A 26,252-nucleotide genomic window follows, 5' to 3' on the forward strand; every position below is an offset into this window, starting at 1 on the left:
CTGTGCACATGTCGGGGTGCAGGTTTAAATCAAGGGCCTGTTAAGGGTAGGAGAGGAAGACACAAGTTTCAGCAGCTTGAACTCACCTCTTGAGTTTCTCCTGATGTCTAAAAAGGACAGGGGGAGCTTCCCTGTTGCACCCTCTGTTGCATATGAGCTCCAGATGCGTGCATGCTATTTCCAGAGTCAGAGGATACAGATGTCATTAAATATGCTGGTGATGTGTTCCAGTCTATTGAAATTTTTTTTATCTGAGATCAACACCCAAAAAAAGTATTTGAAGACTCAGCATGAAGAGGGGAAACAACTGCAATGAAAGCTATAGTTCCTGTATTACCAGAACAAGGTGCAGTGTGCAGATTATAGCCAGTATCGTGAGCCAAAAGTCCTGACAGTTGATTTGGGAGATCTTGCAGGGCCTCGGGAAGAAGTAAGCAACATTCTGACACGGTGTTTTCCTCTCACATGATAGTAGGGTTATGAAGTAGCTTTTTAAGACCCAGTCAGTCTTCCTTTTATAGCAGCCTATTTATACACTCCAAATTCAGTCACAGCTTCCACTGTACTGTACTGATTACTGTAGTGCTCATTTCCTCATTCTGAACTGCACATACATTTCTTTTATCATTTTTTATTCTCTCCTTGTTAGATCTATTAGCCTTGCATTACCTCCACCCCATTGCTTAGCCTCTCCTAGATTCCCTCTCTAGGGGCATTTGTCTCATTGACAAGTAAGTAATCAAAAGTTCAGTTATTGTACTTTAATAAAATAAACATTTAAAGAAAACCTTTTGATCTTTGTTCGTTTTTAAAAGCATGAAGAACAGATTCAACACAGTATTTGGGCAGTGGTTCAGTATCACTCAAGTTAAAACATCCTCTTCCACTCCAAACAGGCCATGAAAAATAAGACTTCTTAAAACTCACTATCTTTTCTGTAGTACCGTTTACTTACTATGTTAGTGAGTGCCTAATGGACACTGCTCCGTTTTGCTTCCAGTATGTATTATCAAGTTCACTGACCTGTAAATAATCTGAAGACTGAAACCCCATTTAAAGTTTCCCCATTCACACTAGACGCAAGTTGTGTAGCAAACTTTTTAACAACGCTTCTAAATTCAAAACACACTTAGTCCAAAACTCCTGAAGTCAGTATTTTTGCACTTGGATTGTTAAATGTTTGCTAAAAACCGAAACATTCTTCAGCTGACTAAAAGCTTCACATCCTTAGAACGTAAAATCTAAATATAAATGTGGTAGGCGTATGTGGATCTTTTCTCTCTGAGGAGGCTCTGTTACGAATTTCCAATGTTTTACGCCACCACCAAGCCTCCACTAAGCCATGACACCTGTTCAGAATTTTCAGCTTCTTAACCCCTTATTACACTTCCTACAATCCCCAGCAGAAGTGCAGGAAGTGGAACAGAGTTCTGTTGTCCTGGACTTGCTATATTAATTCTCAGTGGCTCCTCAGCGTCTTTTGGTATTTGAAATTAATACCCACCTTAAAGACAACTAACTCAATGGAAGCACTTGCTTCTCATAACTGGTACCAGTAGATGCTCCGGTTATCAAGAAGACCCTGGAAAGAAAACCTACAAATTCCATGGGAGGCACATTAAAGATAATACTGTTAATAATAGATGTTATTACTGATAATAATAAATGGTCTATACCAAGACAAACAGCAAACTCTGATGTAGTGCAGCTTTGAAGTGACATCATGCTAAATGCATTATCATTCACATTGATAACAATTTACTATTCTTAGGTTTATTTATATATATAGCAAACATTAGCAGGGCACAATGCTACTGCTCAAAAATTCTTTTAGCATCAGTACGAAGCCACCCTAGCATTTCTGCAAGTATTAAGCCATAAGGATACCTCCTAGTTAAAAGTCAATATACCCTGCTGGGACAGAATGCCTTCATAAGAAAACCTGTTTCAAAAGACTTTTACATTACACACCACAGACAAGACTCAGATTAATCCCAGTAAGAATTTTGACCTGATTTATTCACACAAATCAATCCAACTTCATCTTAGACCCAAAATATATGTTAAAAAGATACTAGTAAATTTTTCCAGGTACTAGAGAATCTTGTATAAATGTATTTGTTCAAGTGCTTCTTTGTCAGCATCCTCTTCCATATACACATCATAGTTTAGCTGCATCTCTTCGACCCATTGGCTGAGCTGTATATCTGTCTGAAACGATGAAAGCAGATCCTTAAATTAACACAATGTTGAGAAACACAGCAGGCATTTCAAGGTTAGTACAGTATTAAGAAGGCAAGACATAATAAGATAGATGAATCATTCCAAATTATGCAGCAACGATAAATTAATTTCTGGAAATGCCATTTAACCTAAATAGGGGAGAATAAAGATAACTTATAAAAATGATCTCAGTCAATAGTCTAGATAATTTGCTAGCATGTTACAGCTGCTTCTCTATATGCATTTGTGTAAGCCTCAAGCATCCTGATCAGAGGGAAACATTCTGAGAGAAGTGCTGAGGGAGCAGCTAACTGTACCACGGAACAATCACAGGTACTTTCTTGTTTTACACCCAGGGAGTATTGTATTAAGACTACAGAGGGCTTCTCAGCTGCTCTGTAACCATTGCCTGCTCCAAGGAAAGGTCAAATGACACCACTGCTGCTCCTGGGGCTGAGGATCTATTTCACCCATTAGCATACAGGCAACTTCAATTTCTCTTAAAGCAGACCGTTGTGGCAAGCAAGCTACTTTATAAATAACCTTGTCATGTACGATCAGTGTTTTGTTTCCTAACTAAAGCCCACCCACACAATTTGTCTAGGCATCATACACATAACAACTGTAATCTACCAATGACCTATGGCAGAACGGACCCAGGGCAGGGGCTGGTCCCTCGGAAGTGGTTACTACTCAGAGAACAGCAGCACAGGGTGTTCAACATGTTTGGAAGTTGCACTGTCATCATGTTTGTTTCCAACCACAATTTAAAGCTATGTCACTGGTCCGAGACACCTTGTGGTAATCACCTGGCTAGCTGGGAGGCCACATCTCTCCCTAATCTGTACTGCTAACAACTCACACTGGCATTTTATGAGTCATTTTCTATGCTGACAGCAAGTCAGAACACAAGAGCATCCTCAAGGATGGTCCTTCTTTAATATGTCCCTTTCTCCTACTGGCTTAACAAAACAGTTTGTCACGTTTCAAGGCAACGTGCAAATGTAGAGCTAAATAGAGAAAACACTGCAAGATTTTGCCTCTAGAAGTTTATAAATACATCTGTACTTCTCAGGTTCTACCCCTATCCCTGGAATAAGTCTGATGGAAATTGGCATGATTATCACAAAAGTTACTCGCATCATAATACGGATTTGCTAACTTTTTGCGGGTTTTTTTTAACCTCACAGCTAAGGTATTGTTAATACATATGATAATACAATGATTTATGCAGCCTACTGATACAGGCTGGGATTTCCATTTCACAGGTGGGGACAGTGAAATTACAGGAAGGTGTGCTGGAACGTGGAAATAGAACCCAGAGTCCTACATCTTCTAATCTATTCACAAAATTACATATCCTTCCTCACAGCAATACCGGCAAGCAGCGAACCCCAACGACAGACCTGCCACTTCCATAGGAAATGTGTTGGCTAAAACCAGCTGAAGGAACTTACCTGGTGCCTTGAGAGCGATTCCTTAAGGCTTGGAACTGTCACTAATAAGGACCCTCTTTTCCTTACATTACAAGCAATAAATTCCCAAGCTCTGAAACATATTTAAAAGTAGGTCACCAATTTTTAGGAAAAAACCCAACATTTGATATAAAACGAATCTAACGCTTTTACAGTTTAGTGGCCAGAGGTAGACTAAGCTTAAAGACTTGCTATACATGCTTATCAGTCACTATTAATAACAAAGCAAATGTCTTTGTATGAACAAAATAAAGCTTCATCTTAAAAACAGAGGGAATATTTGGTCTTACAATGTTAGATTCTGTAACTTTTTAACTCTGATATATACATGCATCTAATTTTGTACTGTCAACACCTTCATGATGGACTAAGATTAAACATTGACATTTGGTCCCTTTAAGCTTCTGGTTTTGATGAAAACCCAGTCCCTGAGTGCACTGTCTTAATAAGCTTAACAACAAGCTGTTCTTTACATACATACTTTGCAGTCGTGACAAAATACTTCTCTTAAGACGTTAGCAATTGGAGTATTTAAATACAGCCCCCAGCCTGCCTTTTTTTTCTGATTTTGCATGTCAGATCATTTCTCACAGCACGGCAATTCAGACTAAAAATAATTTAATTTCCAGCATTCTTCAAATGTCATTTGTCTTCATGGTACTAATGCAACATTAAACCACTGCCCCCGAGTTCTCGAAGAATAAATGAATTCTCGGTCATGTGCCTGGAAACAAAACTAGCAATGTGGAACACTCACTACCCTTCACCTATCTGTGCCTCTCTAACATTACCACCTGGGATCAAGGGCAGCAGGACAAGACTTCGCTGGAACTGCTAATGAATGTCAGGGTGTTGGCTGGGATGGCAGCCACAGGCACCCTTTCTTTTTGACTGCCCATTCTAAAGGCACAGTAACTTTGGACAGTAAAGTTATTTATGTTTTAAACTGCTGGATGATGTTTTGCTGGATTAGCAAAAGCTCATCTGTCAGTGTCTTGTACCTGAAAAAGAACCTTAGCCATGCGCTGGCTTGCTACCACATCCTTATGAAGATATATTAGAAATATCATTAACAACCATGTTTTGCAGTGCATCTATATTAAAGCTCTGACATCTACAAGTCAGTGACCTGTCTTCTTTCCGAAGATGGAGCTTTATGCTGATATAGTAATTTCAGATCCTTTAACAGCAAGATACTAAATTTTAAGAGACCAGTACAAGGATGCAGGGCAAGGTTTGGATAAACAAAGCAGCAGTGTTTAGTGGGTTTAACAACAAACAACTGCCGTAACACCTTAGCAATTAAGTACAACAATTAAGCGCAGGCAGTTTAAAACAATTTCCTTGTGTAATTTATGTATGTGACTTCAAAAAGCACAACCTTAAGGTTCTCCATAACTCACAAGGTTACACACACATTGCCAAAGAAATAGATAACTTGTTCAGACACATAGCTTACCTGGCCTGTTCCTGTCTGTTAAGAAAATATTCAAAGACATTATTCATTACAACAACATCAGCCTTCTGAAGAAGTGAAGCCTGAGTACAGATGTCTGCGTGAACCACCTGAAGGAGAAAAATTTCACAAGGCATAAATTAATTTAATACACAAACACAGCCATCAAGTAGCCGTGAAGCCTGTCAACCTACTACAGCGCCTGCTACCACCATTTTGAACGAGTCACAAAAATGGGTATTTCACTGGTTTCATAGTCGATAAAACTGAAGTAAATAACCAGAAAAAGCTTCAAAAAATTCAAAAATAAAAAGTCAGACTTATTTCCTCTAATTAAGATATATGATTCATTACGTTAAGTGAAATAAACTACATCTGACTTTTGGTCTAGAACACTGTGTGCCGTAAAAGAGGAGATGATGTATATGATGGCTGTTAAACTTCAGTTACCTATATTTTATCCCAAATGCTCACTGATTTCCAGAAAAGAGCTAAGATGGCTAAAGCCTTTTTGAGGCTATTAAAAGGCATCTGACAGACTCAGCAGGTTACTAAAGGATTATAGCTAGAAAAGACACTACAGATCCAGGTTTGACAGCTGAATTCTCACAACCTATATTGGCACTAGGAATGCTGGAAAGGTGGGATGCTCAGTGGCACTGGAGGACAGCAAGTGCTTCACCTTACTAAACAACTGCCTCTAGTCAGCACAGCAGCTGGTCTGATTTTATTTACCTTCACCTACCAAAAAGGATATTAGCACGTTATGTCATTTTCAAGCAGGTGAGATCATAGTGACAGGAGAATATGGATGCTCATTAACACTCTGACAAGATGTATTTGATTTCCTCTTAAACACAGAAGTACATCACATCCCAAATCTGAGGAGAAACATGAATATTTTGGAGGGATAAGGGAGAGAAAGCCAATGTGAATACTACTTGCATTCCACACATTTTTTGAAAGTGCATCCCTATATGTCAAAATGGATGGAAAATCTGAACAACTTCTTTTCCTTCCTGTGTGACCTATTACTAGGTTGTGCTGGGAATATACTAACCTGATGGATTCAGTATTTCACGTTTTGTCAAATACTTCCAATATTGGACAGATGTAGAAAGGAATTCTTAATTCTGACAGGAAAGCTGAATGTTGGCACAAAAGGTTAAAAACACTTACGTGTTGAAAAACCTTTTGCCCACTTAACAATACATCAATACTTTTTGGGAGGGTAAATTATGTATTCCTCCTCATAACGCACACACAAAGCGCACAGCTCTGATTGACACTGGAAACAGATACTACCACCCCTGCAACTTCTAAGGGTTCAAGTGTGGAGAAGATGATAAATTGCCCCAGTTTATGACTGCTTCATGCTATCAGAATTCATTACAGCAATTGCAATTATAGACAAATATTTCAAGATCAGCAGTAACAGAAACAAAACCCTAACAAAAAATTAGGCATCACAGCATTTCATCTTTGAAAGCTATACGCCATGGGTTCTCTGCAAGCGCTCCAAACCGGTAAAACAAACAGCTTTGTCTCCTTAAACACATTACCATGCCAAGCTGTTCACCACTGCCTGTAATGAGTGGAAAGGAAGCAACTGTGCTCTTGTGCCTTACCCAGAACTGGCAGGTCAGTGTCTGAAGGCTCCATCTCAGTGAGAAATAGGCACAGTTCAGTTGTCAGAATGACAGATCAATTTTCTGCTCTCACCTCTACTCTGTGGACATCTGAACTATTTATCCGCTAGTTCATGAAAGTTAACAGGTTTTCAGGACAATTAAGATTGGTGATAATTTATCTTATAACAGTGCACTGTGTAGCAGCACAGGAGCTGATTAAGAAGCTCAAGCATCCAGGCAGCAGAGAAAGGATACGGACCACTCCAGCCACCATCAGCAGTCCTACATACAGCAGGTCCTGCTTGTCAACTCCTGTCCTCTACATAAAGCCACTGCTAACTGTTCATTAAAATGAAAGACCATAAACTGGGGTGGTAAGGTATTATGGATACAGGCAACAGCCTCCTGCAGTGGGGAAGGATGGACAGCTAGGGGCAAAACACACCTCAGCTAGAGCTGCCAGGACTCGTGTATCAGAACCCAGATTTGCCCAGACTGTCAGTGGGATCTGGATCACTGTTTCTGAGGCTAAGGGACATTTTACTTCAATCTCTTATCTTCAGTGGGCACAAATAACAAAACCACAGGACTTCTGTACAAAAAACCTGAGCAGCAGTCCTTTAACCCAAACACAAGTGGTGGACTGTTTCACCAGCGGACTTCTTGCAGCACAAGAAGTCACGATTAGCAGTAAATTTTCTTAATCCCCTACTAATAGCACTCCTAGTATTTTAAGCCTCAGTTCAGAAAGATGCTTAAACTACTGGGAAACTTTCAACACGTGTTGATGTTTCCTTAACTTGAATAATATTTAAACCTCAACGTAACATTAGTCTGTATTTACAGAGTGAGTAGGTGAGCGTGCTGAATAAAGTGACCGAAGCATCCCATCCTCCCCAAACACATCCTCATTCCTGTTGGGGAATGTGGGACCACAGAAGCACGTGTGGGTGCACCATGGCCCAGCCCCAGGTGCTGCTGCAGGTAAAACACTTTTTTGCTGGGTTCTTTTTCAGCTGGACCATTCCCCTGACCCGTTTGGCTGTGTGCTGGCACAATAGAGGAGGCAGCAATCGATTTTAAAACTGCTCTGTTGCTCAATGGAATACACACCAAGCCTTTCATGGTTATTTCTGAATTAAGGTCTCAAGTTTCCTAAGATCTGTTGAACTGTTTACTTTCCTCCTCCCAGCATTTAAGTGCTCAAATGGTAAAAGATGCTAAGCAACTTTCTATGTACTTTAACAAATCAAATGTTGACCAAAGAAACACAAGGTTCACGCAGAGATACAGCCACTAAAGATATCATTCCATCCTGCTGCCCTTTGCGAACACGCTCTAATAAAAATCCAAAATATTCTGAAAAAAAATTTGTTATTTAAGAAGGGTCTCTTAACGGTTTTGCAAATTTGTGTCATAAATTATTATCACCAACTGGATTCTGACTATTTTTCAAGCTGGTATGTATTTCTTGAGAGGATTCATTTGGGGGTGAAATAAAAATCTGAGAGTGAAATGTTCAAAGCAGTGTGATAACAGGAGTCACATGACTAAATTAGCATCTAATGAGACTCAAATAGCTGAGTCCTCAGGCACTGCTTTGAAAATGTATTATCTTCTTATCTTTACGCTCTGAAATGAATACTTCAGCAGAATTACAAGGTGTGAAGGAAAAACAAAAAGGCTTATAAAAAAGAATATACCAGGCTGGAAAGCATGCATATAGACCTCCAGCTCCACTGAATTAAATTGACAAGAGTTCCTAACTGCACTTTCAGTCTCATCACAGTAAGGTGTTACAAACACAAAACATATGCAACACCCAGAGGTTACGGATAATCTGGCAGCAACTGGGATTGAACTGGGAAACCCGATGATATTGCTTATCCTGTGTTAAAATATTTTATGTTTGTAATTTCTTTCCAGTTTTCAATTGTTTACTTTACTTTCCAAGAAATTACTACACCCAGCAGTTTGTGCGACTCCAGTCAAGAGCACACGCATACGACACAGGATTAAAGCCAGTATGCTACCCAGCATATTCTATTTACCAACTTTAGCTGGTAACAAAATAACTGGTATTCCCCAGAAAGGCACAAGAACATATTTTTTTTCTCATTAAAATAGTTATTTCCATAAAGGAACTGGGGAAATGGTTCCCATAATGATATCACGTTGTTTGAAACCCATTTTGTTTGTGGAAGGTACATAGGCGCTGACATTCCAAGAAAGGAAACACCAACAGCCCTAAGTCCTTTAGGTGTTCTTAGCCACAAATCTGCACATCCTACAAACATCTTTGTGCTAATGTTAATGAAACACAGGCATTTAGTTTTGTTATTCATGACAGAAACTCTTTATACACTCAAAGTCACACAAGTTAGTGGCAATAACATCATTGATCTCACTGGGAGAAACAGGTAAGATGTACCCATTTTGCATGAGCCAGTACGTAAGTCCATTCAGGGAAGAGGCTAAGTGACTCAACACGTTATCATATTTTGATAAATTCCCTCTTCCTCTCTGCCGTAAGATTTTTTTTTTTTCTTAATGCAAAACCTTTGTTTAAGCCCAGAAGAAGCAAAGGCAGAAACTTCTCACAACACTGTTTTACCAGCCACTCAGGATACCTAGTACGCAGCGGTTAAAAATACATACACTAAACCATGTATTTAGTTACCTTTATTCTGTCAATGAACTGGTATTTTGTAACCATCATTTCTTGCAACTGACAAAACTCTGCATTCATTTCTACTCCATACAGTTGGGATGCTGAGCTATAAAGATAACCCTACATTAGGAAAAGGAAATTTAGTAACTGTGATGCCTTTAAAACAAGTTCAGAAATTTAAATTTAAATGGAAAAAAACCCCCACAGGTTAAGATTAAGAAAGCATTTTAAAACAGCAAGTTGAGTAATGTCTTTCAGTGGACGTGATGTTGTTCAGAGCTGAAGCCCTGATCTGGCAATTCCCACTTATGTCTCAAAAATTTTAATAAAGGATCCAAAATGACATATCAAAATAACAAACAGAATAGTAAAGCACCGACTTCACTTCCACTGCAAAATAGATGAAAGTGGTCTAAGAAGGAAAAAAGCAGTATAAACCAAGTTACAAAAATAGTGGGAAAGGAAAGACTGCACATTTTTGTTTCTTGGGAAAATGGAAGAAGAAAATAGCAAGGGGGCAGAAAGAGACATACACATAGTCAAAGTGAAAATGGAGGACAACGTGCCAGTAATGTAACGGGGTATTTTCATACAGCGTCTTTGCCAGCACCTGTAAGTATTGTATTACTGCCGTTTTCAGATGCTTCATCCAGGTACATACGAAAAAGGATAAATTATCTCTTAATAATAAGCCCAAAATAATGGTTTCAGTTTCAGACTGAGATTTTGGAAAGTTGTTGGGAGACAGTAGGAAAAAAAAAACACAAGTAGCTGAGCCTACAGGGCCGTAACGAAGACACTGCTTTAAGCGTCACTGTCTCCACTGCACACCACAATTACACTTTGCCAACAATGGCAAAGGCAAACAAACAACGCTAAAGATAGAGTATCTAAGATACCTGTGTACTACAATCTAATTATTAACGTTTCCTGAAACCATTCAACTGAGAGAGTAGAGAAGCAACCTGTGAAGGTGAAGCCACCCCTCCTCCAATAAGAGCCAGGCACATGGTTACAAAGGAAAACTCTCATTTTAAAACGTTTCCCCTGCTTTATTTGAGACTATCTTCTACCGTACCAATACAAGCTTTTAAGTACTTCAAATTCAGGCTAGGAAAATTGTTACCATTTAAGGACCCAATGCTGCAAATATTTACAAATGGGAGTAACTTTCCTCATTTGAGTAGCCACAAAATAAGATTATTCAGATGAGTAAAATTACATGCTTGAGTGTTTCCAAGATTGAGCCCTAAACAGCCATTGACTTTTGCAAGAAAGTTGTAATGTGTGTTTTGCATTGCTGTAGGCCATATGTTGCACCAGCCATGCCAAAAGCAATCAAAATTGCACTCAAGTTTCTCGATGGAAGTATTTTATGTGCATTTTAAAACGCAGAGCAGGACAATATGTTTTTGGAGACAAATTCATATCAAAGTCTTCCTTTGTATAATTTAACAGTTTGTCAGCTTCACAAAGGAATTTAACATAACTAAACTATATATAGACATGGTCAAGACATAGAGGACAAACTTACTTACGAAGGAGAGGCAGAGCAGGAACTAGCAAAAGAGCAGCACGTGTGACAGCAATATGCTGCTCTGTTGGACAACAGACTTTCCCTCTCCGTAAGCAAGATCATTTGTACTCCCTCTTGCGAGGAACAGAACCCGAACTGAACCTGCTAGTAAACAGCACCTTACACTGCTCAGGGAGGCAGATCAGAGGTGCCGCTCAGAATGACCCGTCCAAGATGGAGTAACGAGAGTAGGTAGTCAGAGAGGAGGGAGAATGTTTGTCACAGTAATAAAATATGAATTCCTGTGCTGGAAGTTACCGCAAATAGCACTGCACCAAGCCTGGAGCCAACGTCAACCACTACCTTTCCTGTCAGGTCAGGCAGTACATGTTGATAAAGAAACTTCAGTTCCATGAGGGAAAAGGAATGCGAAATAAACTCTGGGAAATAAGAACAGAACAAAGGTGTTGGGTGGGCAGTACTAACTACTGTGTTATTAACCAACGACATATTAACCTGAAGAGTTATCATCACTGAAAACCCGCACGGTTTCCTGCCTGAACTACTGCTGGGGCCCCTGGAAAACCAGGGTTTGCAGATCGGAGGTGGTCTGCCAAGCAGTTTGTCCTGCGCCTGGGGATTCCTTCCCTTACGTGGAGAACTTTGAAATCCTTCATGAAACTGAATTACCTTTTTCTGCACAGTGACATACATTGCAAAATACAAAACAAAGTAACTTGGAAATGCTTAAGTGAAAAAGGGAGCACGGTACCTAAGGCTCAACACAATACATGCAAACCTTTTTATGGGTAGACATGTTAATAGCTTGAATTTCAACTCCAAGGTTTTAAGGAACGGGATGTTCTCCATATAAACCATTCCTCCTTCAATGCCTGTGCTACACTGGTAATAGCACTGATCTGTACCACACCACACAAAAGCTTTAAGACAGATGGTGCTTTCTACTGCTTTTCAGCATGCGAGAGGAGACTGAGGCTACCGCATGGACTTCTACAGTATCGTCTTCCTCAGGCATCTTCCTTTTCAGTGGTACATAGCCCTGCCTCTTCCCTGCCCAGTTTTTGTGGGCAACTAACGTCACTCACACACTGCAAATTAATTCAACTTACGTGTGCAGAAGTCTCCTTCCATTGGTTATGGGAGATAATTCTGACCTGTGTACTGCACCAGTCTGGACAAAGCCCTCCATCAGCGGGATGTCGTGTTGTCCAGATGAGTCACTGCACAAACCAGTTTAGTTAAACTGAATTTGTTTCTTGTGTTCCCAAAAGAGCACTTACCTAAAGATGCAGTCTTGTATGAGCCACACTCGGTGCAGTAGCTCCTACTCATTTTCCCCTCCTCACACAATGAATCAACAAAATCATCATCATAAAGGAATGCATCGACATGAATCATGGGCAGTGGATGCTGGTGTATCTAAGAAGAGGAACAAAATCTAAGGAAGGCGTAACTAAGTTTCTTAATTTCACTTACACTGGTACACAGTTAATTGTCCCTCCACCCCACCTTTCCCCAAATCCCTAAGATTCAAGTTTTTCCCTACTCAAAAGTTACAAATCAAACTTAAACCATAGAAACCCTGCATGTAAACTGGATCACCAAATTCCACTGAAATAACCACTAAGTGGAAGTCGACAAAGGAAAGCAAGCTGGTTTCGGGAGCTGAGCAGGAGACCCGCCATCAATTCTGTCTCCTTAGTGCCTGCTGGCTATAGAGGAGGTACAGGGCAAAGGAAGCTTTCTGTTTCCTACTTTAATGAGGAGACTATAACTTAAATTTAGGAGAAAGGGCAATTTTGCTTCTCAGCTTCAACTATCTGAATATTTTCATCTTCGTGCCTTATGCCTCAATCTAGAAACACCTCTGATTAACACGGGTGTTATTTTCAATCAATAGCACACCAGTTGGGATGCTTGCCTTCTCGCCGTTTCAAGGGGTATAATCTTCATCCTCCTACTCCTCTCTCCTCCTTCTCCCAGGCTTGCTGCATGTGGCCAATCCACTTTTCCTGTGTAAGAGCCACACACCACTTTTCTGGGAAATGCATTAACTTTTCACGTATACTGACAGCTCAAGTAGAAAAGGTGCTCTCCCCTCCCACAGGACTCACAGCCCACCTCATTCTGAGCCATCAGAATCTGAGAAGAGCTGGAAATCATTTCTGGGCTGCCCACATTATGACAACAGCGAAACACTGGCCCCGTGTTTCTGTTTTCTTTAAGGGGGCTGGGAGTTTGTTATGGAGCTAGCATTAAAGAATCACTGTGACAGGTGCCATACCACACAGAATGAAAGCTATGCCAAATAACTTATGATCAAAGTATTAGGAACTATGAAGCAACTTTCCTGGGGTCACACAATCCTGCAGCAACAGACCTGAGAATGAAATTTCCTATACCTATACTCACTCCAGTGCGTGTTCTTTATTATGAACTACTACTAAAACTGAAATCAGCTTTGTTCCCAAATAAATGTTGTGGTTCAGCAAAAAAAAAAAAAAAAAAAAAAAAGACTGTAACAATTAGCTTACTTTCTGAACAGCTTGATGTTCCGAATTAAACATTGCCTCGATGGGTAGGTGATTCCGCAAATCTTCAGCGATATTTTTGAGCACAACATCACTGTTACTCACCACAAGCTCATCAAAGTCATCTATAAATCAAGAGAAACAAGAACCCCTGAACAATCATATGCAGATCATGTGGACTAAGTGATGACCAGTACAATATACAGTTGCAAGACATAAACAATACCAGATGGATAAGGTTTTTATTTGAAATGCATTTTTCAGCCTTTGTTAACTTTTCCAGCCAATGACAGATTTGGATTGTAATAACTTTGCCACTTAAAATAAACGTAGCACTTTTTTGAAATCTCAAATTATTTTCATATTTATAAACTTATAACTCACATATGATGGTCTGGGCTGCCACCAAAGTGATACTGTTTCAGTTTAAGATATAAAAACATCAAAGATGTTTTTGAACTATTGGAGAAATTACAAAACTCATAGTTGCCTGAATGCAGGCTTTTTTTTATATACAAGTCTCTTTTTATACATACCATCTTTCTAATAAAGTGCTTACAAAAAATCAGGGATAATGCACAGTTCAACAGTTCAACTTACAATAAATTTCACATGACTTAAACCATCAAAATATTTCAAATGTGGAAGAAAATAGGAATGGATGTAAACCAGTACGTTTTTGCAAAGCCACATTGTAAATTCTTGCTATTTCCCCAGAATATCCCTGCATTACCTTAACACTTCTTTTTTTTTTTTTTTAAAGACATCTAGAAAAAAGACTGAGAGGAAACCTTGGGAAGTCACCAATCCTTTCTTCTTCCAAGGCTGAATCAGTAGTGTCATTACTTCTCCCAATGACTCTTTTAAAAAAGATTGCTAATGCTGGAGACTCTACAACCACCCTTAGCAATCCATTCCAGTGCTTGACCACACTTACTATTAGAAAGGAATACTTTTCTTAATAACTCATCTAGATTTCCTCTGCCACAATTTAAACTCAGTACTCTGTCCCACTCACAACGGAAATAGAAGTTTGTTCCTCTCCCGTATATAGCAACTTTTTATTTCTCTGAAGACTTATCATGTGCCCCATAAGTCTTCTTTTCTAGAAAAAACAAGATCCACTTATTCAGCCCTTTCCTGCATTTTTTTCTAGGAGTCTGATCATTCTCATCACTCCTTTTTGGATATTCTGGACTGTCTCATCCTTTATGACCTACAGTATTGAGAACTAGACCCATTACTCCAGCTAAAGGTTTATTTGCACTAACCAGAATTTTCACATCTTGCAGCCAACGCCCTGCTTACACACCCCAGTCTCACGTTAAGAGGATGACATTCCTAACTGACATTCAGCATGAGATCTGCTGTACGTCTCTACCCTGTTCTTTTTCTATGGCGCTTTCCTCAAAAGAAGGACTAGATGAAATTCCTTCTTGTCTGGAGATCTTACTGCTCTGAGGACGCCGATCTAGTTCTAAACAAAGGCACATCTCCGGTCAAAACTACGTACCTGTAAAGGAAACACAGAACAAAAAGCAACCACAAACCTAATCCTGAAAAACATACCAAACCCGTCTACTGATTCTCATCTAAAAATAGACATATTTGTCCTCTCTTCCTCACTCTTCCTGGTTTATTTCTTGTTCTGTTTAGACCACCACCATGTTGGGCAAGGAGTGTGGTTTTAACATCTGTGTGTATCACTCATCAAAAGAGGATCTGTCAGCTTTTAGAGGTGTTTAGAAAAGGTAATGTTTATTAACATTGCTGTCCCAGGTGGGAACATTAGTCTACACAAGCTCCATGGCAAGCAGGTTCAAAATAAATCTATAAAATACGCTGCGAGTTTCCCTATGCTAATACATTTAATCTTTTCTAAGAACACAGGCAATGCTAGAAAGAGCAAGACATTTTAAGGCTAGTATAAGATACAGAGACCAGCTAAACTTTTAACTACAAAATGCTTCTGAAACACTTTTTGCTTAAGCACTGTAGTGAGAACCGTACCATTGAAGAAGCCCTCCTTCATTAGCGCAAGACACGCTCTTCTTAAAGAGTGTAAATGTAAATGGTTCTTTCAACATGTCCCAACACTGACTCCAGAATCCCCCGTAGTAAGCAGCAGAAACTTTGCATCATCTGGATTCCCTCAACATATATTTCATTTATTATTTATTAAATGTATTGCAGGAACGCTCTAAGGCCCTAACGTGCAGAATACTGTTGGTAGTTACTATATGACAGCAAGACAACTTGCTGTTCCAAAGAGCTCATAGATAAGTTCTCCAGAACCTCAGCTCCTAAAGATATGCAAACTTTGTATCGAGGAACACAGGAGGACAGAGGCAGCAGCTGCAATGGCAGCAGCATGAACACCACAACAGGTGCAATGCAGCAGCTCCAGCTTGTCAGCATTTTAATTTGAAACCTCTAATGAGCACCCATCTCCTGTTAACCTCATGGTCCATGCAACAGCTTGCAGATTTATTATGAACATCCCAGAAGCAGCGGGTGATTTTTCTTATCAGCTCAGGGAAGATTTCTATGGATGTGACACTACAGAAGTGAACCCAGAGACTATGGAAAGGGAAAGCGGACAGATTTAGCCATTGCTTAACTGGGACGGTCAGCACCACGACAGGCCCTCAGAGTGCAAGGGAGCCAGAGTTTGCTGAGGTGGATAACATCTGAGGAAGCAAGAAGGAGTAAAATCATGCTACAGACAGAATGAGAGAGTAGAAAGCTGATATTAGCAGCTGTACAGACCAGTGCCTGTGGGCAGTAAGCCCCTACATCTGGCACATGCTTTAAAACAATACTATTACTATGCAAGAGAGCTCATCCAGCTGTTATACTGCCTGTTAAGAGTATCAAATTCATATACAGCGTTTAATGAAATGCAGGAAGTGTTCATAGACCACCAGGCCGGACACATCACACGGCAAATGCAGAGCTTGAGCTCCCTTTCTCGTGGAGCTGGTAGGTCAACAGGATCTGCTCCATCACAGCCTGGGCGACCTGCTGTGGGCCACATGAGCGGTGGACGGCTCTATCCTCTCTGTCAGTGTCCCAGCTCCACAGCGGAGAAACAGATACTTTCAGAGGGAGCCAGGCAGCATGCCCATCTTCCCCAAACCCAGCATACCCCTCCCCTGCCTTGACTTCCATTTGTACGATACTTGTCACAAGACGGACCATCTTACATGGGGCCCTCTGAATTCTTGCAAAATTAAGTATGACATGCAAGAGTTCTTGTGGGTGCCCTGTACGAAACAGGTCCTAAGAAAAAATCTTACAACACACATGCAGCTCAAAGGAAAAACTACTGAAACCCTGATACTGAAAAATATTTGACAAATGGAAATGCTCTTTCCCCACTATCAGTTTATAAAGCATAAGCATGCAGGAACAAAAAAAAAAAAAAAAAAAAAAAGAGAAGGAGGTTTGAGCACACTCCCAAGGTGACAAAATGGCAGCTTCAGCAGAAGCTGTGCATGCAGCGCTTTGTGCTTGCCTGTACAGTCTGTGACTGAACTCAGACCTGGAGAGTCGCCTCTTTCCTGTCAAAGCAAGAAACAGCAACAGCTACCACAATAACTCATTTACTTTTGCAGTATGCAAATATTTATAGATTGCCATCAAGTACAGAACACAGGTGCCAAATATGAAAATATGCATTTCTGCCTCTGCTGGTGCAGTTTTATCAACTCCACCCTTGTGTTTTAACAAATTGTTTGCTCTTGAGAATCTCAGTATCACCTTACAAGGGATCTTCAAAGAAGAAACAAAAATAGAAAACTATTTTTGGTATCATTTAGTGCCTGTTACATATATGAAATGGAGAGTGTGCAAGCCAACCCCTGCGTTCATTGAAAGTTCAGGAAAGAACTGTACAGTTCATGAAATACTGCAAGGTGAATCACAACCATTTGTTTATGGAGGAAGTCTGAGTGCACAGTGTTTGTATTTTACTTCAAAAACCGGTTTGACTGGATCTACTCAACAGGCATTTACAAAATTTAATTAACACATTGCAAAAAGCCTAATTAACACCCTGGTGCTGCTCAGCCTTTCTATGGCAAATATAACACAAAGCTAAGAAAACATCACAAAGCCTCACACTGGATAGAGTAGACCGCTATACCAACACCTAAACACCCCAGCACTGTGAAAGACATCACTGAAGATCAGCAGTGCCTAATTTCCAAGTGACAACAGAAAATTACATGGAAAGAAGAGCATTTAGCAAAGGCAACCGTAACAGGAAGCACCTTATGGTCTTCTAGATACATATCCAGACTCACAGAAGTAAAAAGCAAGTATTAACACCCCTGTTACTTAATATGTGGTTAATTTAATCATTCAGTGTGTTTTAATGATACTAAACAAACAGGTCAAGAAGCCCCACATCTCTAAAACTTTACTATCTTCTTTTTTGGCTAAACAATTTGAGAAGCAATCTCCGACCTGAGCATACCAACTTCTTCAGGAACTCTAAATACTATTTATTTCCCTAAGCATACTTAGCTACTGGTAGAAAGTAATCAGCTTTTTCCGACAGGAATATAACTAGAGCTTATTTTATTAGTTCTTTAAGTCTTTTACATTCATAAATCGAAAGCAGCTTCGAAGTTAAAGTCTAAACGAGGTAAGTCACATACCTACTTTACAATCACTAGTTTTCCCCACCATTATTAAGTTCCAGTGACTAACAACTTAGATGTACTTGGTATTCCTGAGACCTCTCTTGCAGCAGTATCATTTGTCGCAACAAAGGAAATTAATGCCAATTGCCAAAGTTGGTGATTCATCAAATTACAGGTAAATCCCATTTTAGTTTACCAAACAAAGTAGTGGAAAAATTTTAACAAAGGAATACATTCCAGTCAATGTGGCTCTGCAATGCTATTTTGATCTCTTCTGAAAGGTTGTTTTACATGGATAAATCACCTCGACCAATTTGGATACGAAGCCTTGTACTCAACTGCTTTTACACATACACACACACACACAAAATTACATGCTATACTTGTTACATTGCAGAAACCCATGCTTTCAACCTTTTCAAGAGACTCATTCCACTTCATTTCCACCTGCAGTGACCATGTTACTGAAAGGAAACACTGAGGACTATTTCCTGTAAAAAGAGTCCAGTTTTTTCTCATACCATTTCCTATAGTCCTGTAAAAATCATCATCTGATAATTTTACCTAGCAGGTCTGGGAACACAACAATGCCTAGATCATAAAGTACATAACAGAAAAAGCTGGACAAACTTGGTCTGTTCCTAAGAGTACAATGAGAAGTTTCTTCTCCATATGCAGAGCGATGTACTAAAGCAGCACGTCCACCACGGTCTGGTTATGTTAATTTTGTCAGATACCTCTCCCTCGCTGTCTGTTAAAAGCCTGAACTTACAGCACTGTCTGCCCTCAACTTTCCAGTCACAAAACTAAATCCTATGCCAATCTCTTAAAAAGCTGGTTTGCTCCCAGTGTAAGTGAATCCACAAGAAAAAAAATATTTTGTACATAATTATATGTTGTTTATCCTTAACTTAGAGGATTTGCAGTGGTTTATTCTTCGATGATTTTTTCGGAAGAAAACTTCAATACATGAACCATCAGCAATTCAGACCAGTATATCACTTTGAAATCTTAGCTTTCTATTTCAAGGTTTCTAATGAAATAGATAGAATGGGAAAAGTTTGTAAGGTTGTTGTATTTTACTGTTACCTGACTGAAGAAAAATTTAAAAGCTTGTATTAGAACAGTCAGATTTAGCCCTGCTGAATTATTTTTTTTTAAATCTATATTAGACTCCAAACCAGTACATGAAAAACCATAAAGGGTCTTTTTATAATCTTATCTGTGTTTCACTGACATGAATTGAGAGGTAGGTTTTGTAATGTGCATTAAAGCAGCAAAGTGTTCAGTAGTTGCCAGTAAGTACACTGGTTTGGTGACTTCAATCTCAAACTTGACACTAGGATTCCTGTATTTACTACTTCTGATTCTTGTATACAGATAGCCTGATCCATTCTTTCCATAAGCTTTCACTGCTTATCTTCTCCATTCTTACCAAATGCAACCTCCCCTGCTACTGAAAATCTTAAAGGTTTGGGCAGTGGAGGAGTGAGAGAGAATACGACCATGTACACATTTGTATAGAAACTATACATCAAATGCTGGGACCCAACTGAGGGGGATCTTCAGGGGGGTTTCCCCAAGTGGTTTGAATTAGCTCTTGGGCTTCACCCAAGTTTTCTTAGCCAGAACTTCTGGAATGTGGTTATTGCAGAAGGATATTAAAAGTATTAATCATCCTATTATAAAGAAAAAGTTAAGACACCAAAGGTTCCTGTTACTCTTTCCAACTCTTATTATTTCATTTTCTTTGAGATCTAAGACTTAACTCAAAAGAAAAAGCTGCAATGCAAGTCACCGTGAAATGACGTACATTAAACGGCAGTGTGTGGGAAGAGCTGGCTGATTGCGAAACAGCAAAGCAGTGTTGCTAAGCAGCCGCCTTAAAACAGTAATGTCTTCTTCCATCATATGTAAAGTTTTTTAATTTCTAAAATTCACAATACCCCCCCCCCCAAAAAAAAAAAAAAAAAAAAGTCATGGTTATTTTATTCTGTATTTGTACAAAGAAGAAAATGAATAGTGTCTTGCATACTCTTACATTCCCATAATTACTAAGGAAAATTAGTCAGAAATCATTAGAGTGAGAACCTGTTCACTGTTCTCTCAGTTCCACATACATGAGTCTTTAGATAACTTGCTTTACTATAAAGTAATTTGGCTCTTGCATGGAAAAGTTTCTCAGTAACATTCCATGCATACAACACACAAGTCAGAAAACACCAACTAATTTCAATTAATAAATAAGGCTCTCTTTGCAATAACACTACTCTTTAAGGGCAACTGCTTTCTGCGGGGCTTTTACTCTAAGACTGCATGTACACTTTACTTGAGAGGCGTGAGGGAGGAAAAAAGCCTGACTACAGCCAACACTGGCATGATGCCCAGCTCTCCTCAGCTGGAAGTAAAACTTTAAGTTCGACATCTTGACAGAAACAGGAATAGGATGACAGTAGGAGGTGGGGGTGAACCCACACGCCACAGAAAAACAACTTGTCTGTGAGGATGCCATTTTTGTTTCCATTTATCCTATCCTTGTTTGCTTAGTTTTTTCATTCAGAATATTATCCCCCCCCCCCCCCCATACCACTTTTCTTTCGTTCATCAGAGGTTTGTTTCTTTGCAACATCTGTATTGGCAAAGACTAGGTTTTTATTTCTGTGTGGTACAAAAATCTGGTAACTTCTTAGCATCTCCCATAAAACTGTTTTCTCTCTGCACAGAGAGAGCCCCAAATTTCCTAGCTGTATTCAGGGTATAACAGCAGAAACCGCAATACCAGCTCCTCACTATCCACCACCCAACCAGTATTAATAATTAAAGCACTATCTAGGTGTTACAATGGGCAGCGTAATTACTCAAACCCAACAATTCTGAGGGGAAAAAACCCAACAGTAAAAGTTACTGTCAGTATGCAGCCACAGAAGCAGCTCAGAGAAACAATACAAAGAGAAGTGTCATCAAGAGTGTTGTGTTGGGGACATCGCCCAAAATATCTGCAACTCTGGGGAAACTGCAAAAAGGGAAAAGGAATGTGACCTGCTGGACAAATGCCTCTGCTTACTTACTCTTCAATGCTACAGGAAAATAAAACTGCTAAGAGAGACAGCTCTTTTACTCCAGGCCTGTATACTCGGAGTGAAGAAAAAGAAAATTGGAAATAAAGCAGGATGACACAGCCATCCAGAAAAAGCGGAGTGGAAAAACATGAACAGATTAATGGCCCGAAGAGGCAATGAAACATATCTTGATAACAACAAGAAGTTCCTACAGACAGACATAAAGCTTTCTAATTCTCTCTCCTCTATCATATATCTACGTGTACATATATATGTACATTAGAGGGGGAGACCACAGCACCTCAAGATAGCACAAAAATGGGGCAAACATTAATATTTTACTTAAAACATCATAATCAACAGATCCAGAAACTGGTAACTTGTACAAGCAGTAGCATGAGACCACATTCCATAGGCTCTAAATTTCTCCACAAATGCGGCAATCTGGGAAGTCGCACATGTCCCAAATGACACATCTGGGTACAATTACGGTTACCTACAGCTTTATACTGCATCAGTACTCGGCAAAATATAATCACAAACTGTAAGGAAATACCAAAGATGCAGATGCTCAAAATACAACTTAATTTCTCAGACAATAAATTAATAGCATCCAGTCAGGGTATTAATAATCTTTTTTTTTTTCTGAAAGAGAGAAAATTATTGCAAATTATTATCAGAGCACAAGCCTGTAAACAAAGACAATAAAATATTATTGAGAGTTACTGCAAGAAACCTAAACCAAAAAAACTTCTGAAGATGGCCCGTCAAGGAGACTACAGAGATGAAAAAAAGCCACTGAATGACAACTACAAAACTAATTACGTTAGTCTTAAGATGATGCACATTGTGAAGCAGCAGCAATCAGCATTGACACAAACAATATAAAACCAGAAGGACACAGATAACTCAGAGGTACTAAGCACAAAGTAGTTCAAAATTTGGAATAGAAGATAGCTTCTGTCTTCATTATGAAGAGAAAAGATGAAGTGAAAATATGTATTTCCTTTCACTGAAAGACCTAGGCACAGATCTAGATCATTAAAATTCAGGAAAAAAATCTTTGAGAGATCATAGAAAGAGAGATCTAATAAAGGCTAGGAACCATAGCGTACTTGTATTTCATGGAAACTATCTATCTATTAGAAGTTTTGGAAGCTGTAGCATAAAAAGAAAAATTTTAGAAGTTATTAATTGACAAAGGATTTTTGCAAGTCTACATAAACTATGCCATCGGCTAAAAATTTCCATGATTAAGTATGATCATTGAATCAAAGTGGAGAAAAGAGCGAGCGTGTTTCCTAACTGAAACAGTTCAGCATTTTCAAGTTTCACTAGTAAGTTCCCATGTGCTTTACTGTATTTGTAAAAAGGAGTCAGTAAGCTGAGAAAGTCGTATATCCACACCACACTAATACAGTGTAGAAGGAGCTGTAATGATTTACGTTACGTGAACAAGCAATATGAATGGCTGCATATGAAATTCAATCAGATTTTTGAATGAGAGCATACTGGATGGAAGAAAACCACTTCTAACAAGATTATTTACAGTAACCCAGGCACCATTTAGCAAGCAGAACATGCTACTGCATCCAGGCAAGGACCCAAAAAGGAAGGGATGAAATATTGCTTGTAACAGATTGCTCTGCCATTATGTCTATATGCACATATGTGTAGACATATACATGTGTACATACACTCACAGAAAATAAGCATGTTTAGTTACAATTAACACTAACTACATCCATCGAACCTCAGCCTTCAAGTTTTAGGGAATCCCATCTCTGCTCTAACCACGAAGGCTGACTTGCAGATGCTCTGAAACATCTGGCAATATCTTTCCTAGGAAAGAACCCGTTGGGGTGGGAGGTCCGCGTGCCCATGGAGGGCAATGAGCACCGTGTTCCTGGCAGGCTCCTTTCCTGTAATGCCAGCAGAGGACCCGCTCTGCCAGACCAGGATCTTCTGGCTGCTCTCCACCCAAGTGGCTGTGGGAGCTGCAAACCACAGGGCACCAGTTGAGTTTGCAGTTCAGACAGCTGGACAACATCTAGGTGCCAGAGCTGGCCTTTGTGCAACAGCCCCCACGTGTTTGCTTATGAAAATGTTTCCACTCTAAAGAGGTGCTGGAACAAAGGAACTGAACAAGAATAACCCTAGCACAACAGGGCATGACTTGGGGAAGTAACGTATTGTACAGCAATTTTCTCCTCCCCAATGCATGACCACCAGGGAGTGAGTTTACCGTGCCAGCAGGCAGTGATTAATGAACAGGACACATGTTTTTCACTGCTTGAAACGATCAAAGGATTCGAGGGGGGGGGGGGCTTCAAGATTCTTATCTGCAATGGCAAAATGCAAATATATCCACAGACTAGGCAGCGTTTGGTCAGTTTATTCAGTATGGCACTATGTGCCCACAGCTCCAGGGCACTGCCTATGGTCAGGTTTTCCATGTCATCTTTTAGTTCTGGTGCACAGTAGCAGCTTGCGCACTGACCCCCATTTCCCTTCTTCGTCTGTCATGAGGCACTTGATTGCAGCATGTCGATGAAATTATACAGAGGCACAAACGGGAAAGTAAACAGAAAGCTAAACAGAAAGCCACGTTAACCTAAGATGACATCAAGTGGGGGAAAGCGGTGTTGGCAAATTAGCTCAAACCTCTATTTTCAAGCCTCTGAAAGGCTGCTGGGAACACGTGTGAAGTTAGCTGAGCAAAGACAAGACTAACGCCTACAAATGTCCCGATGTGCCAGGCGCAGGGCACCTCCGCAGGACCCCTGACCCCGCCCGCCGGAGAGCCGAAGCGGTGCCCACCCCAGCCCCCCGCCCGCACCCCCCGCCCCAGCTCGGGCTGACACGGCGCTGCCGGCAGCCGGGAGAGGCGGCGGGGGCCGGGGCAGCCTCAGGCACTGCAGCCCCGCTCGGAGGCGGAGAGCGGCGGCTTCGGGCCTCCCGAGCACGGCAACCCGGGGCGGCCCCCTCGCCCCAGCCCGGCCCGGGAGGGACCCCCGGCAGCCCTGCGCCAGCAGCGGAGCCCAGCGCCCGCCCAGCGGAGCGCCCAGCCCGGGCACGGCTCCCTCTCGGGCACCGTCAGCTCGCCAGCGGCCCCGCAGCGGAGGGACGCCCCCCACCCCCGCCCTGCCGCCCCTCGCCTCGCCTCGCCTCACCGGCGAGGCCTTCCCGCGGGCCCGGCACCGGGGAGTAAGGGGGTGCCCGATCGGTGCCAGCACCGCACCGGAACGGGACGGCCAGGCCGCAGCGGCTCGCCCCGGCCGAGGCACGGCTCACGGCTCAGGCCCGCTACGACCACCGGGCCTCCCCCCGCCATCGGGGCCCCGCCGGCTGCCGGCAGCGGGCCGTGCCGTGCCGTGCCGTGCCGCGCCGTGCCGCGCTTACTGGTGTTGCGCATCCAGTGCAGCAGGCGGGGCAGGTCGGCAGCGCACGTGCCCCGCACGGCAGCCAGCACCGCGCGCCTCGCCGCCTCCAGCTCCATCGCGCCGCCGCCGGGGGGCGCCACCGCCTTCCGCCCGCCCCGCCCGCCAGTGCCCCGCCCCCAGCGCGCATGCGGGGCGGAGCCACCGCCCGTGCCCGGCCCGGCCGCCCACCAGCCGCCTCTCTCCGCGCATGCTCGGGGCCACCGGGGCCTGCTGCCGGCGCCGCGCCCGGCCCCGCCTCCCCGCTCGGTGCGCACGCCGGTCGCGGGGCGCTGCTCCTTCCTCGCCTGCGGCTGCGCCACCCGCCCCTGAGCTGCGCAACGCCTGTTTCTGGCGGCGCCGCTGGGCGTGGGCCGGCGTTTCCCGGCGCCGCCTTCCGGAGGCAGGGGGCGGGCGCGCCCCGGAAGCGGAAGCGAGCCGGGGCCGGGGGGTGAGGGCGAGTGGTGACGTTTCCCTGGTCGGCGGGTAGCGGCGGCCGGGGGTGACTCGCGGTTGCCAGCGGTGGCTGCGGAGCGCCGGGCGGCTTCGCCGCGGCGGGCTGGGCTGGGGCTGCGCTGGGGCTGGGCTGAGCTGGGCTCTGCCCGCAGGCCCCGCGCCGCGCTCCCGGTGAGTGCTCGGGCTGCCGCCGCGACCGGCACAAAGCGGGACGGCGACTGGGGCGAGGCGGGGGGGCGGCCGGCACCCGGGCCCCGGCGGCGCCGGGGGAGGGACGGCGGGCCTGCTCTCCGGCAGCCCGGGTGGGGGGCGGCGGCCGGGCCGGGGCCTGCGGTCTGCCGGCCCGCTGCTTGGCGCGCTGCCCTGGCCCGGGGAGCGGGGCTGGGGGGAGCCCCGGGTGCCGCCTCCCTGGGGCAGCAGCGCGGGGCCGGGCCGCGGGCAGCTCGGGGTGCGCGGGGGGAGGCCGCGGCCGGGCGGCTGGCTGAGGCTGGGCCCTCGCTGCTGCTCTTCCCTGAAAATGGGGGCGTCAGGCCGTGTGCGGGGCAGCCGGTCCCTGCTGTGGCTCTGCAGGTGCCGTCCCATCCCTCTGCCAGATAATTTTAGAAGGTGCAAACTAGTAAGTTCGGGTCGAGTGTCGCTGCAGTAGCTCAAGCTGTTTCCACCTGTGAATCAGCCCTTTTTTTTCCCCCCCTGGTTATAGTATTAGACTTTCAGTTGATCTTAGCCCATGTATGTATATATTCAGTGTAACTTAGTTGTACAGACTGAATACGTGTCCCTTTTACTTGTTATCTTTCTAAAATAGCTGTTTAAACAGCTGTTGTTTGTTAAAGCTGTTGTTTTGTAAAAATTCTGTGCGTTAAAGAGTACTGTTAGTTTTTAGAGGTTTCTGCTAGAAGAATAGGCAGGCATAGGCAGCCTGTCACTTTCAGATTTATATCACTGCTATTTTGCTGCAGCTTAACAAAACCTGTGCTATTTCTGCTGCCCCTTTTTTCCTGAAATGCCTGCTTCCAGGCAGCAGGTTAAGAGGTCCCGGGACTATACAGTAGAATGATGATGACCTGGGAGCTCAACGTGGAGGTGCCCAGGCTGCTTCTGCTGAAGGCAGCTGCTCGGCACGAGGCCTGCTTGGTACAGCCTGG

The 26,252-nt window shown here is 42.5% G+C and overlaps 2 protein-coding genes across 3 annotated transcripts in view; one reads left to right on the forward strand and one right to left on the reverse strand.

Moving 5' to 3' along the window:
- Positions 1 to 1,992: 1,992 nt before the first annotated feature.
- LOC102052169 (uncharacterized) lies at positions 1,993 to 24,782 on the reverse strand. Its single transcript, XM_055717038.1, has 8 exons — positions 24,635 to 24,782; positions 13,528 to 13,649; positions 12,274 to 12,412; positions 11,291 to 11,412; positions 9,466 to 9,576; positions 5,158 to 5,264; positions 3,681 to 3,771; positions 1,993 to 2,211 (listed from the first exon to the last, which is right to left on the reverse strand). Exons 1-8 carry the CDS (start codon positions 24,729 to 24,731, stop codon positions 2,095 to 2,097), a joined length of 906 nt encoding a protein of 301 aa, XP_055573013.1. The 5' UTR covers positions 24,732 to 24,782; the 3' UTR covers positions 1,993 to 2,094.
- Positions 24,783 to 25,071: 289 nt separating this feature from the next.
- The window catches only part of LOC102047130 (signal recognition particle subunit SRP54), a 32,949-nt gene continuing 31,768 nt past the window's right edge, over positions 25,072 to 26,252 (forward strand). The window contains exon 1 of one of the 2 annotated variants that reach the window (XM_055717036.1): positions 25,072 to 25,278. The gene's annotated coding sequence lies outside the window, so the exon portion shown is untranslated. The remainder of the gene's footprint in view (positions 25,279 to 26,252) is intronic. The other variant, XM_055717034.1, reaches the window with a different exon arrangement.

This window comes from Falco cherrug, chromosome 7 (assembly GCF_023634085.1).
Source record: "Falco cherrug isolate bFalChe1 chromosome 7, bFalChe1.pri, whole genome shotgun sequence".
Taxonomy (NCBI): domain Eukaryota; kingdom Metazoa; phylum Chordata; class Aves; order Falconiformes; family Falconidae; genus Falco; species Falco cherrug.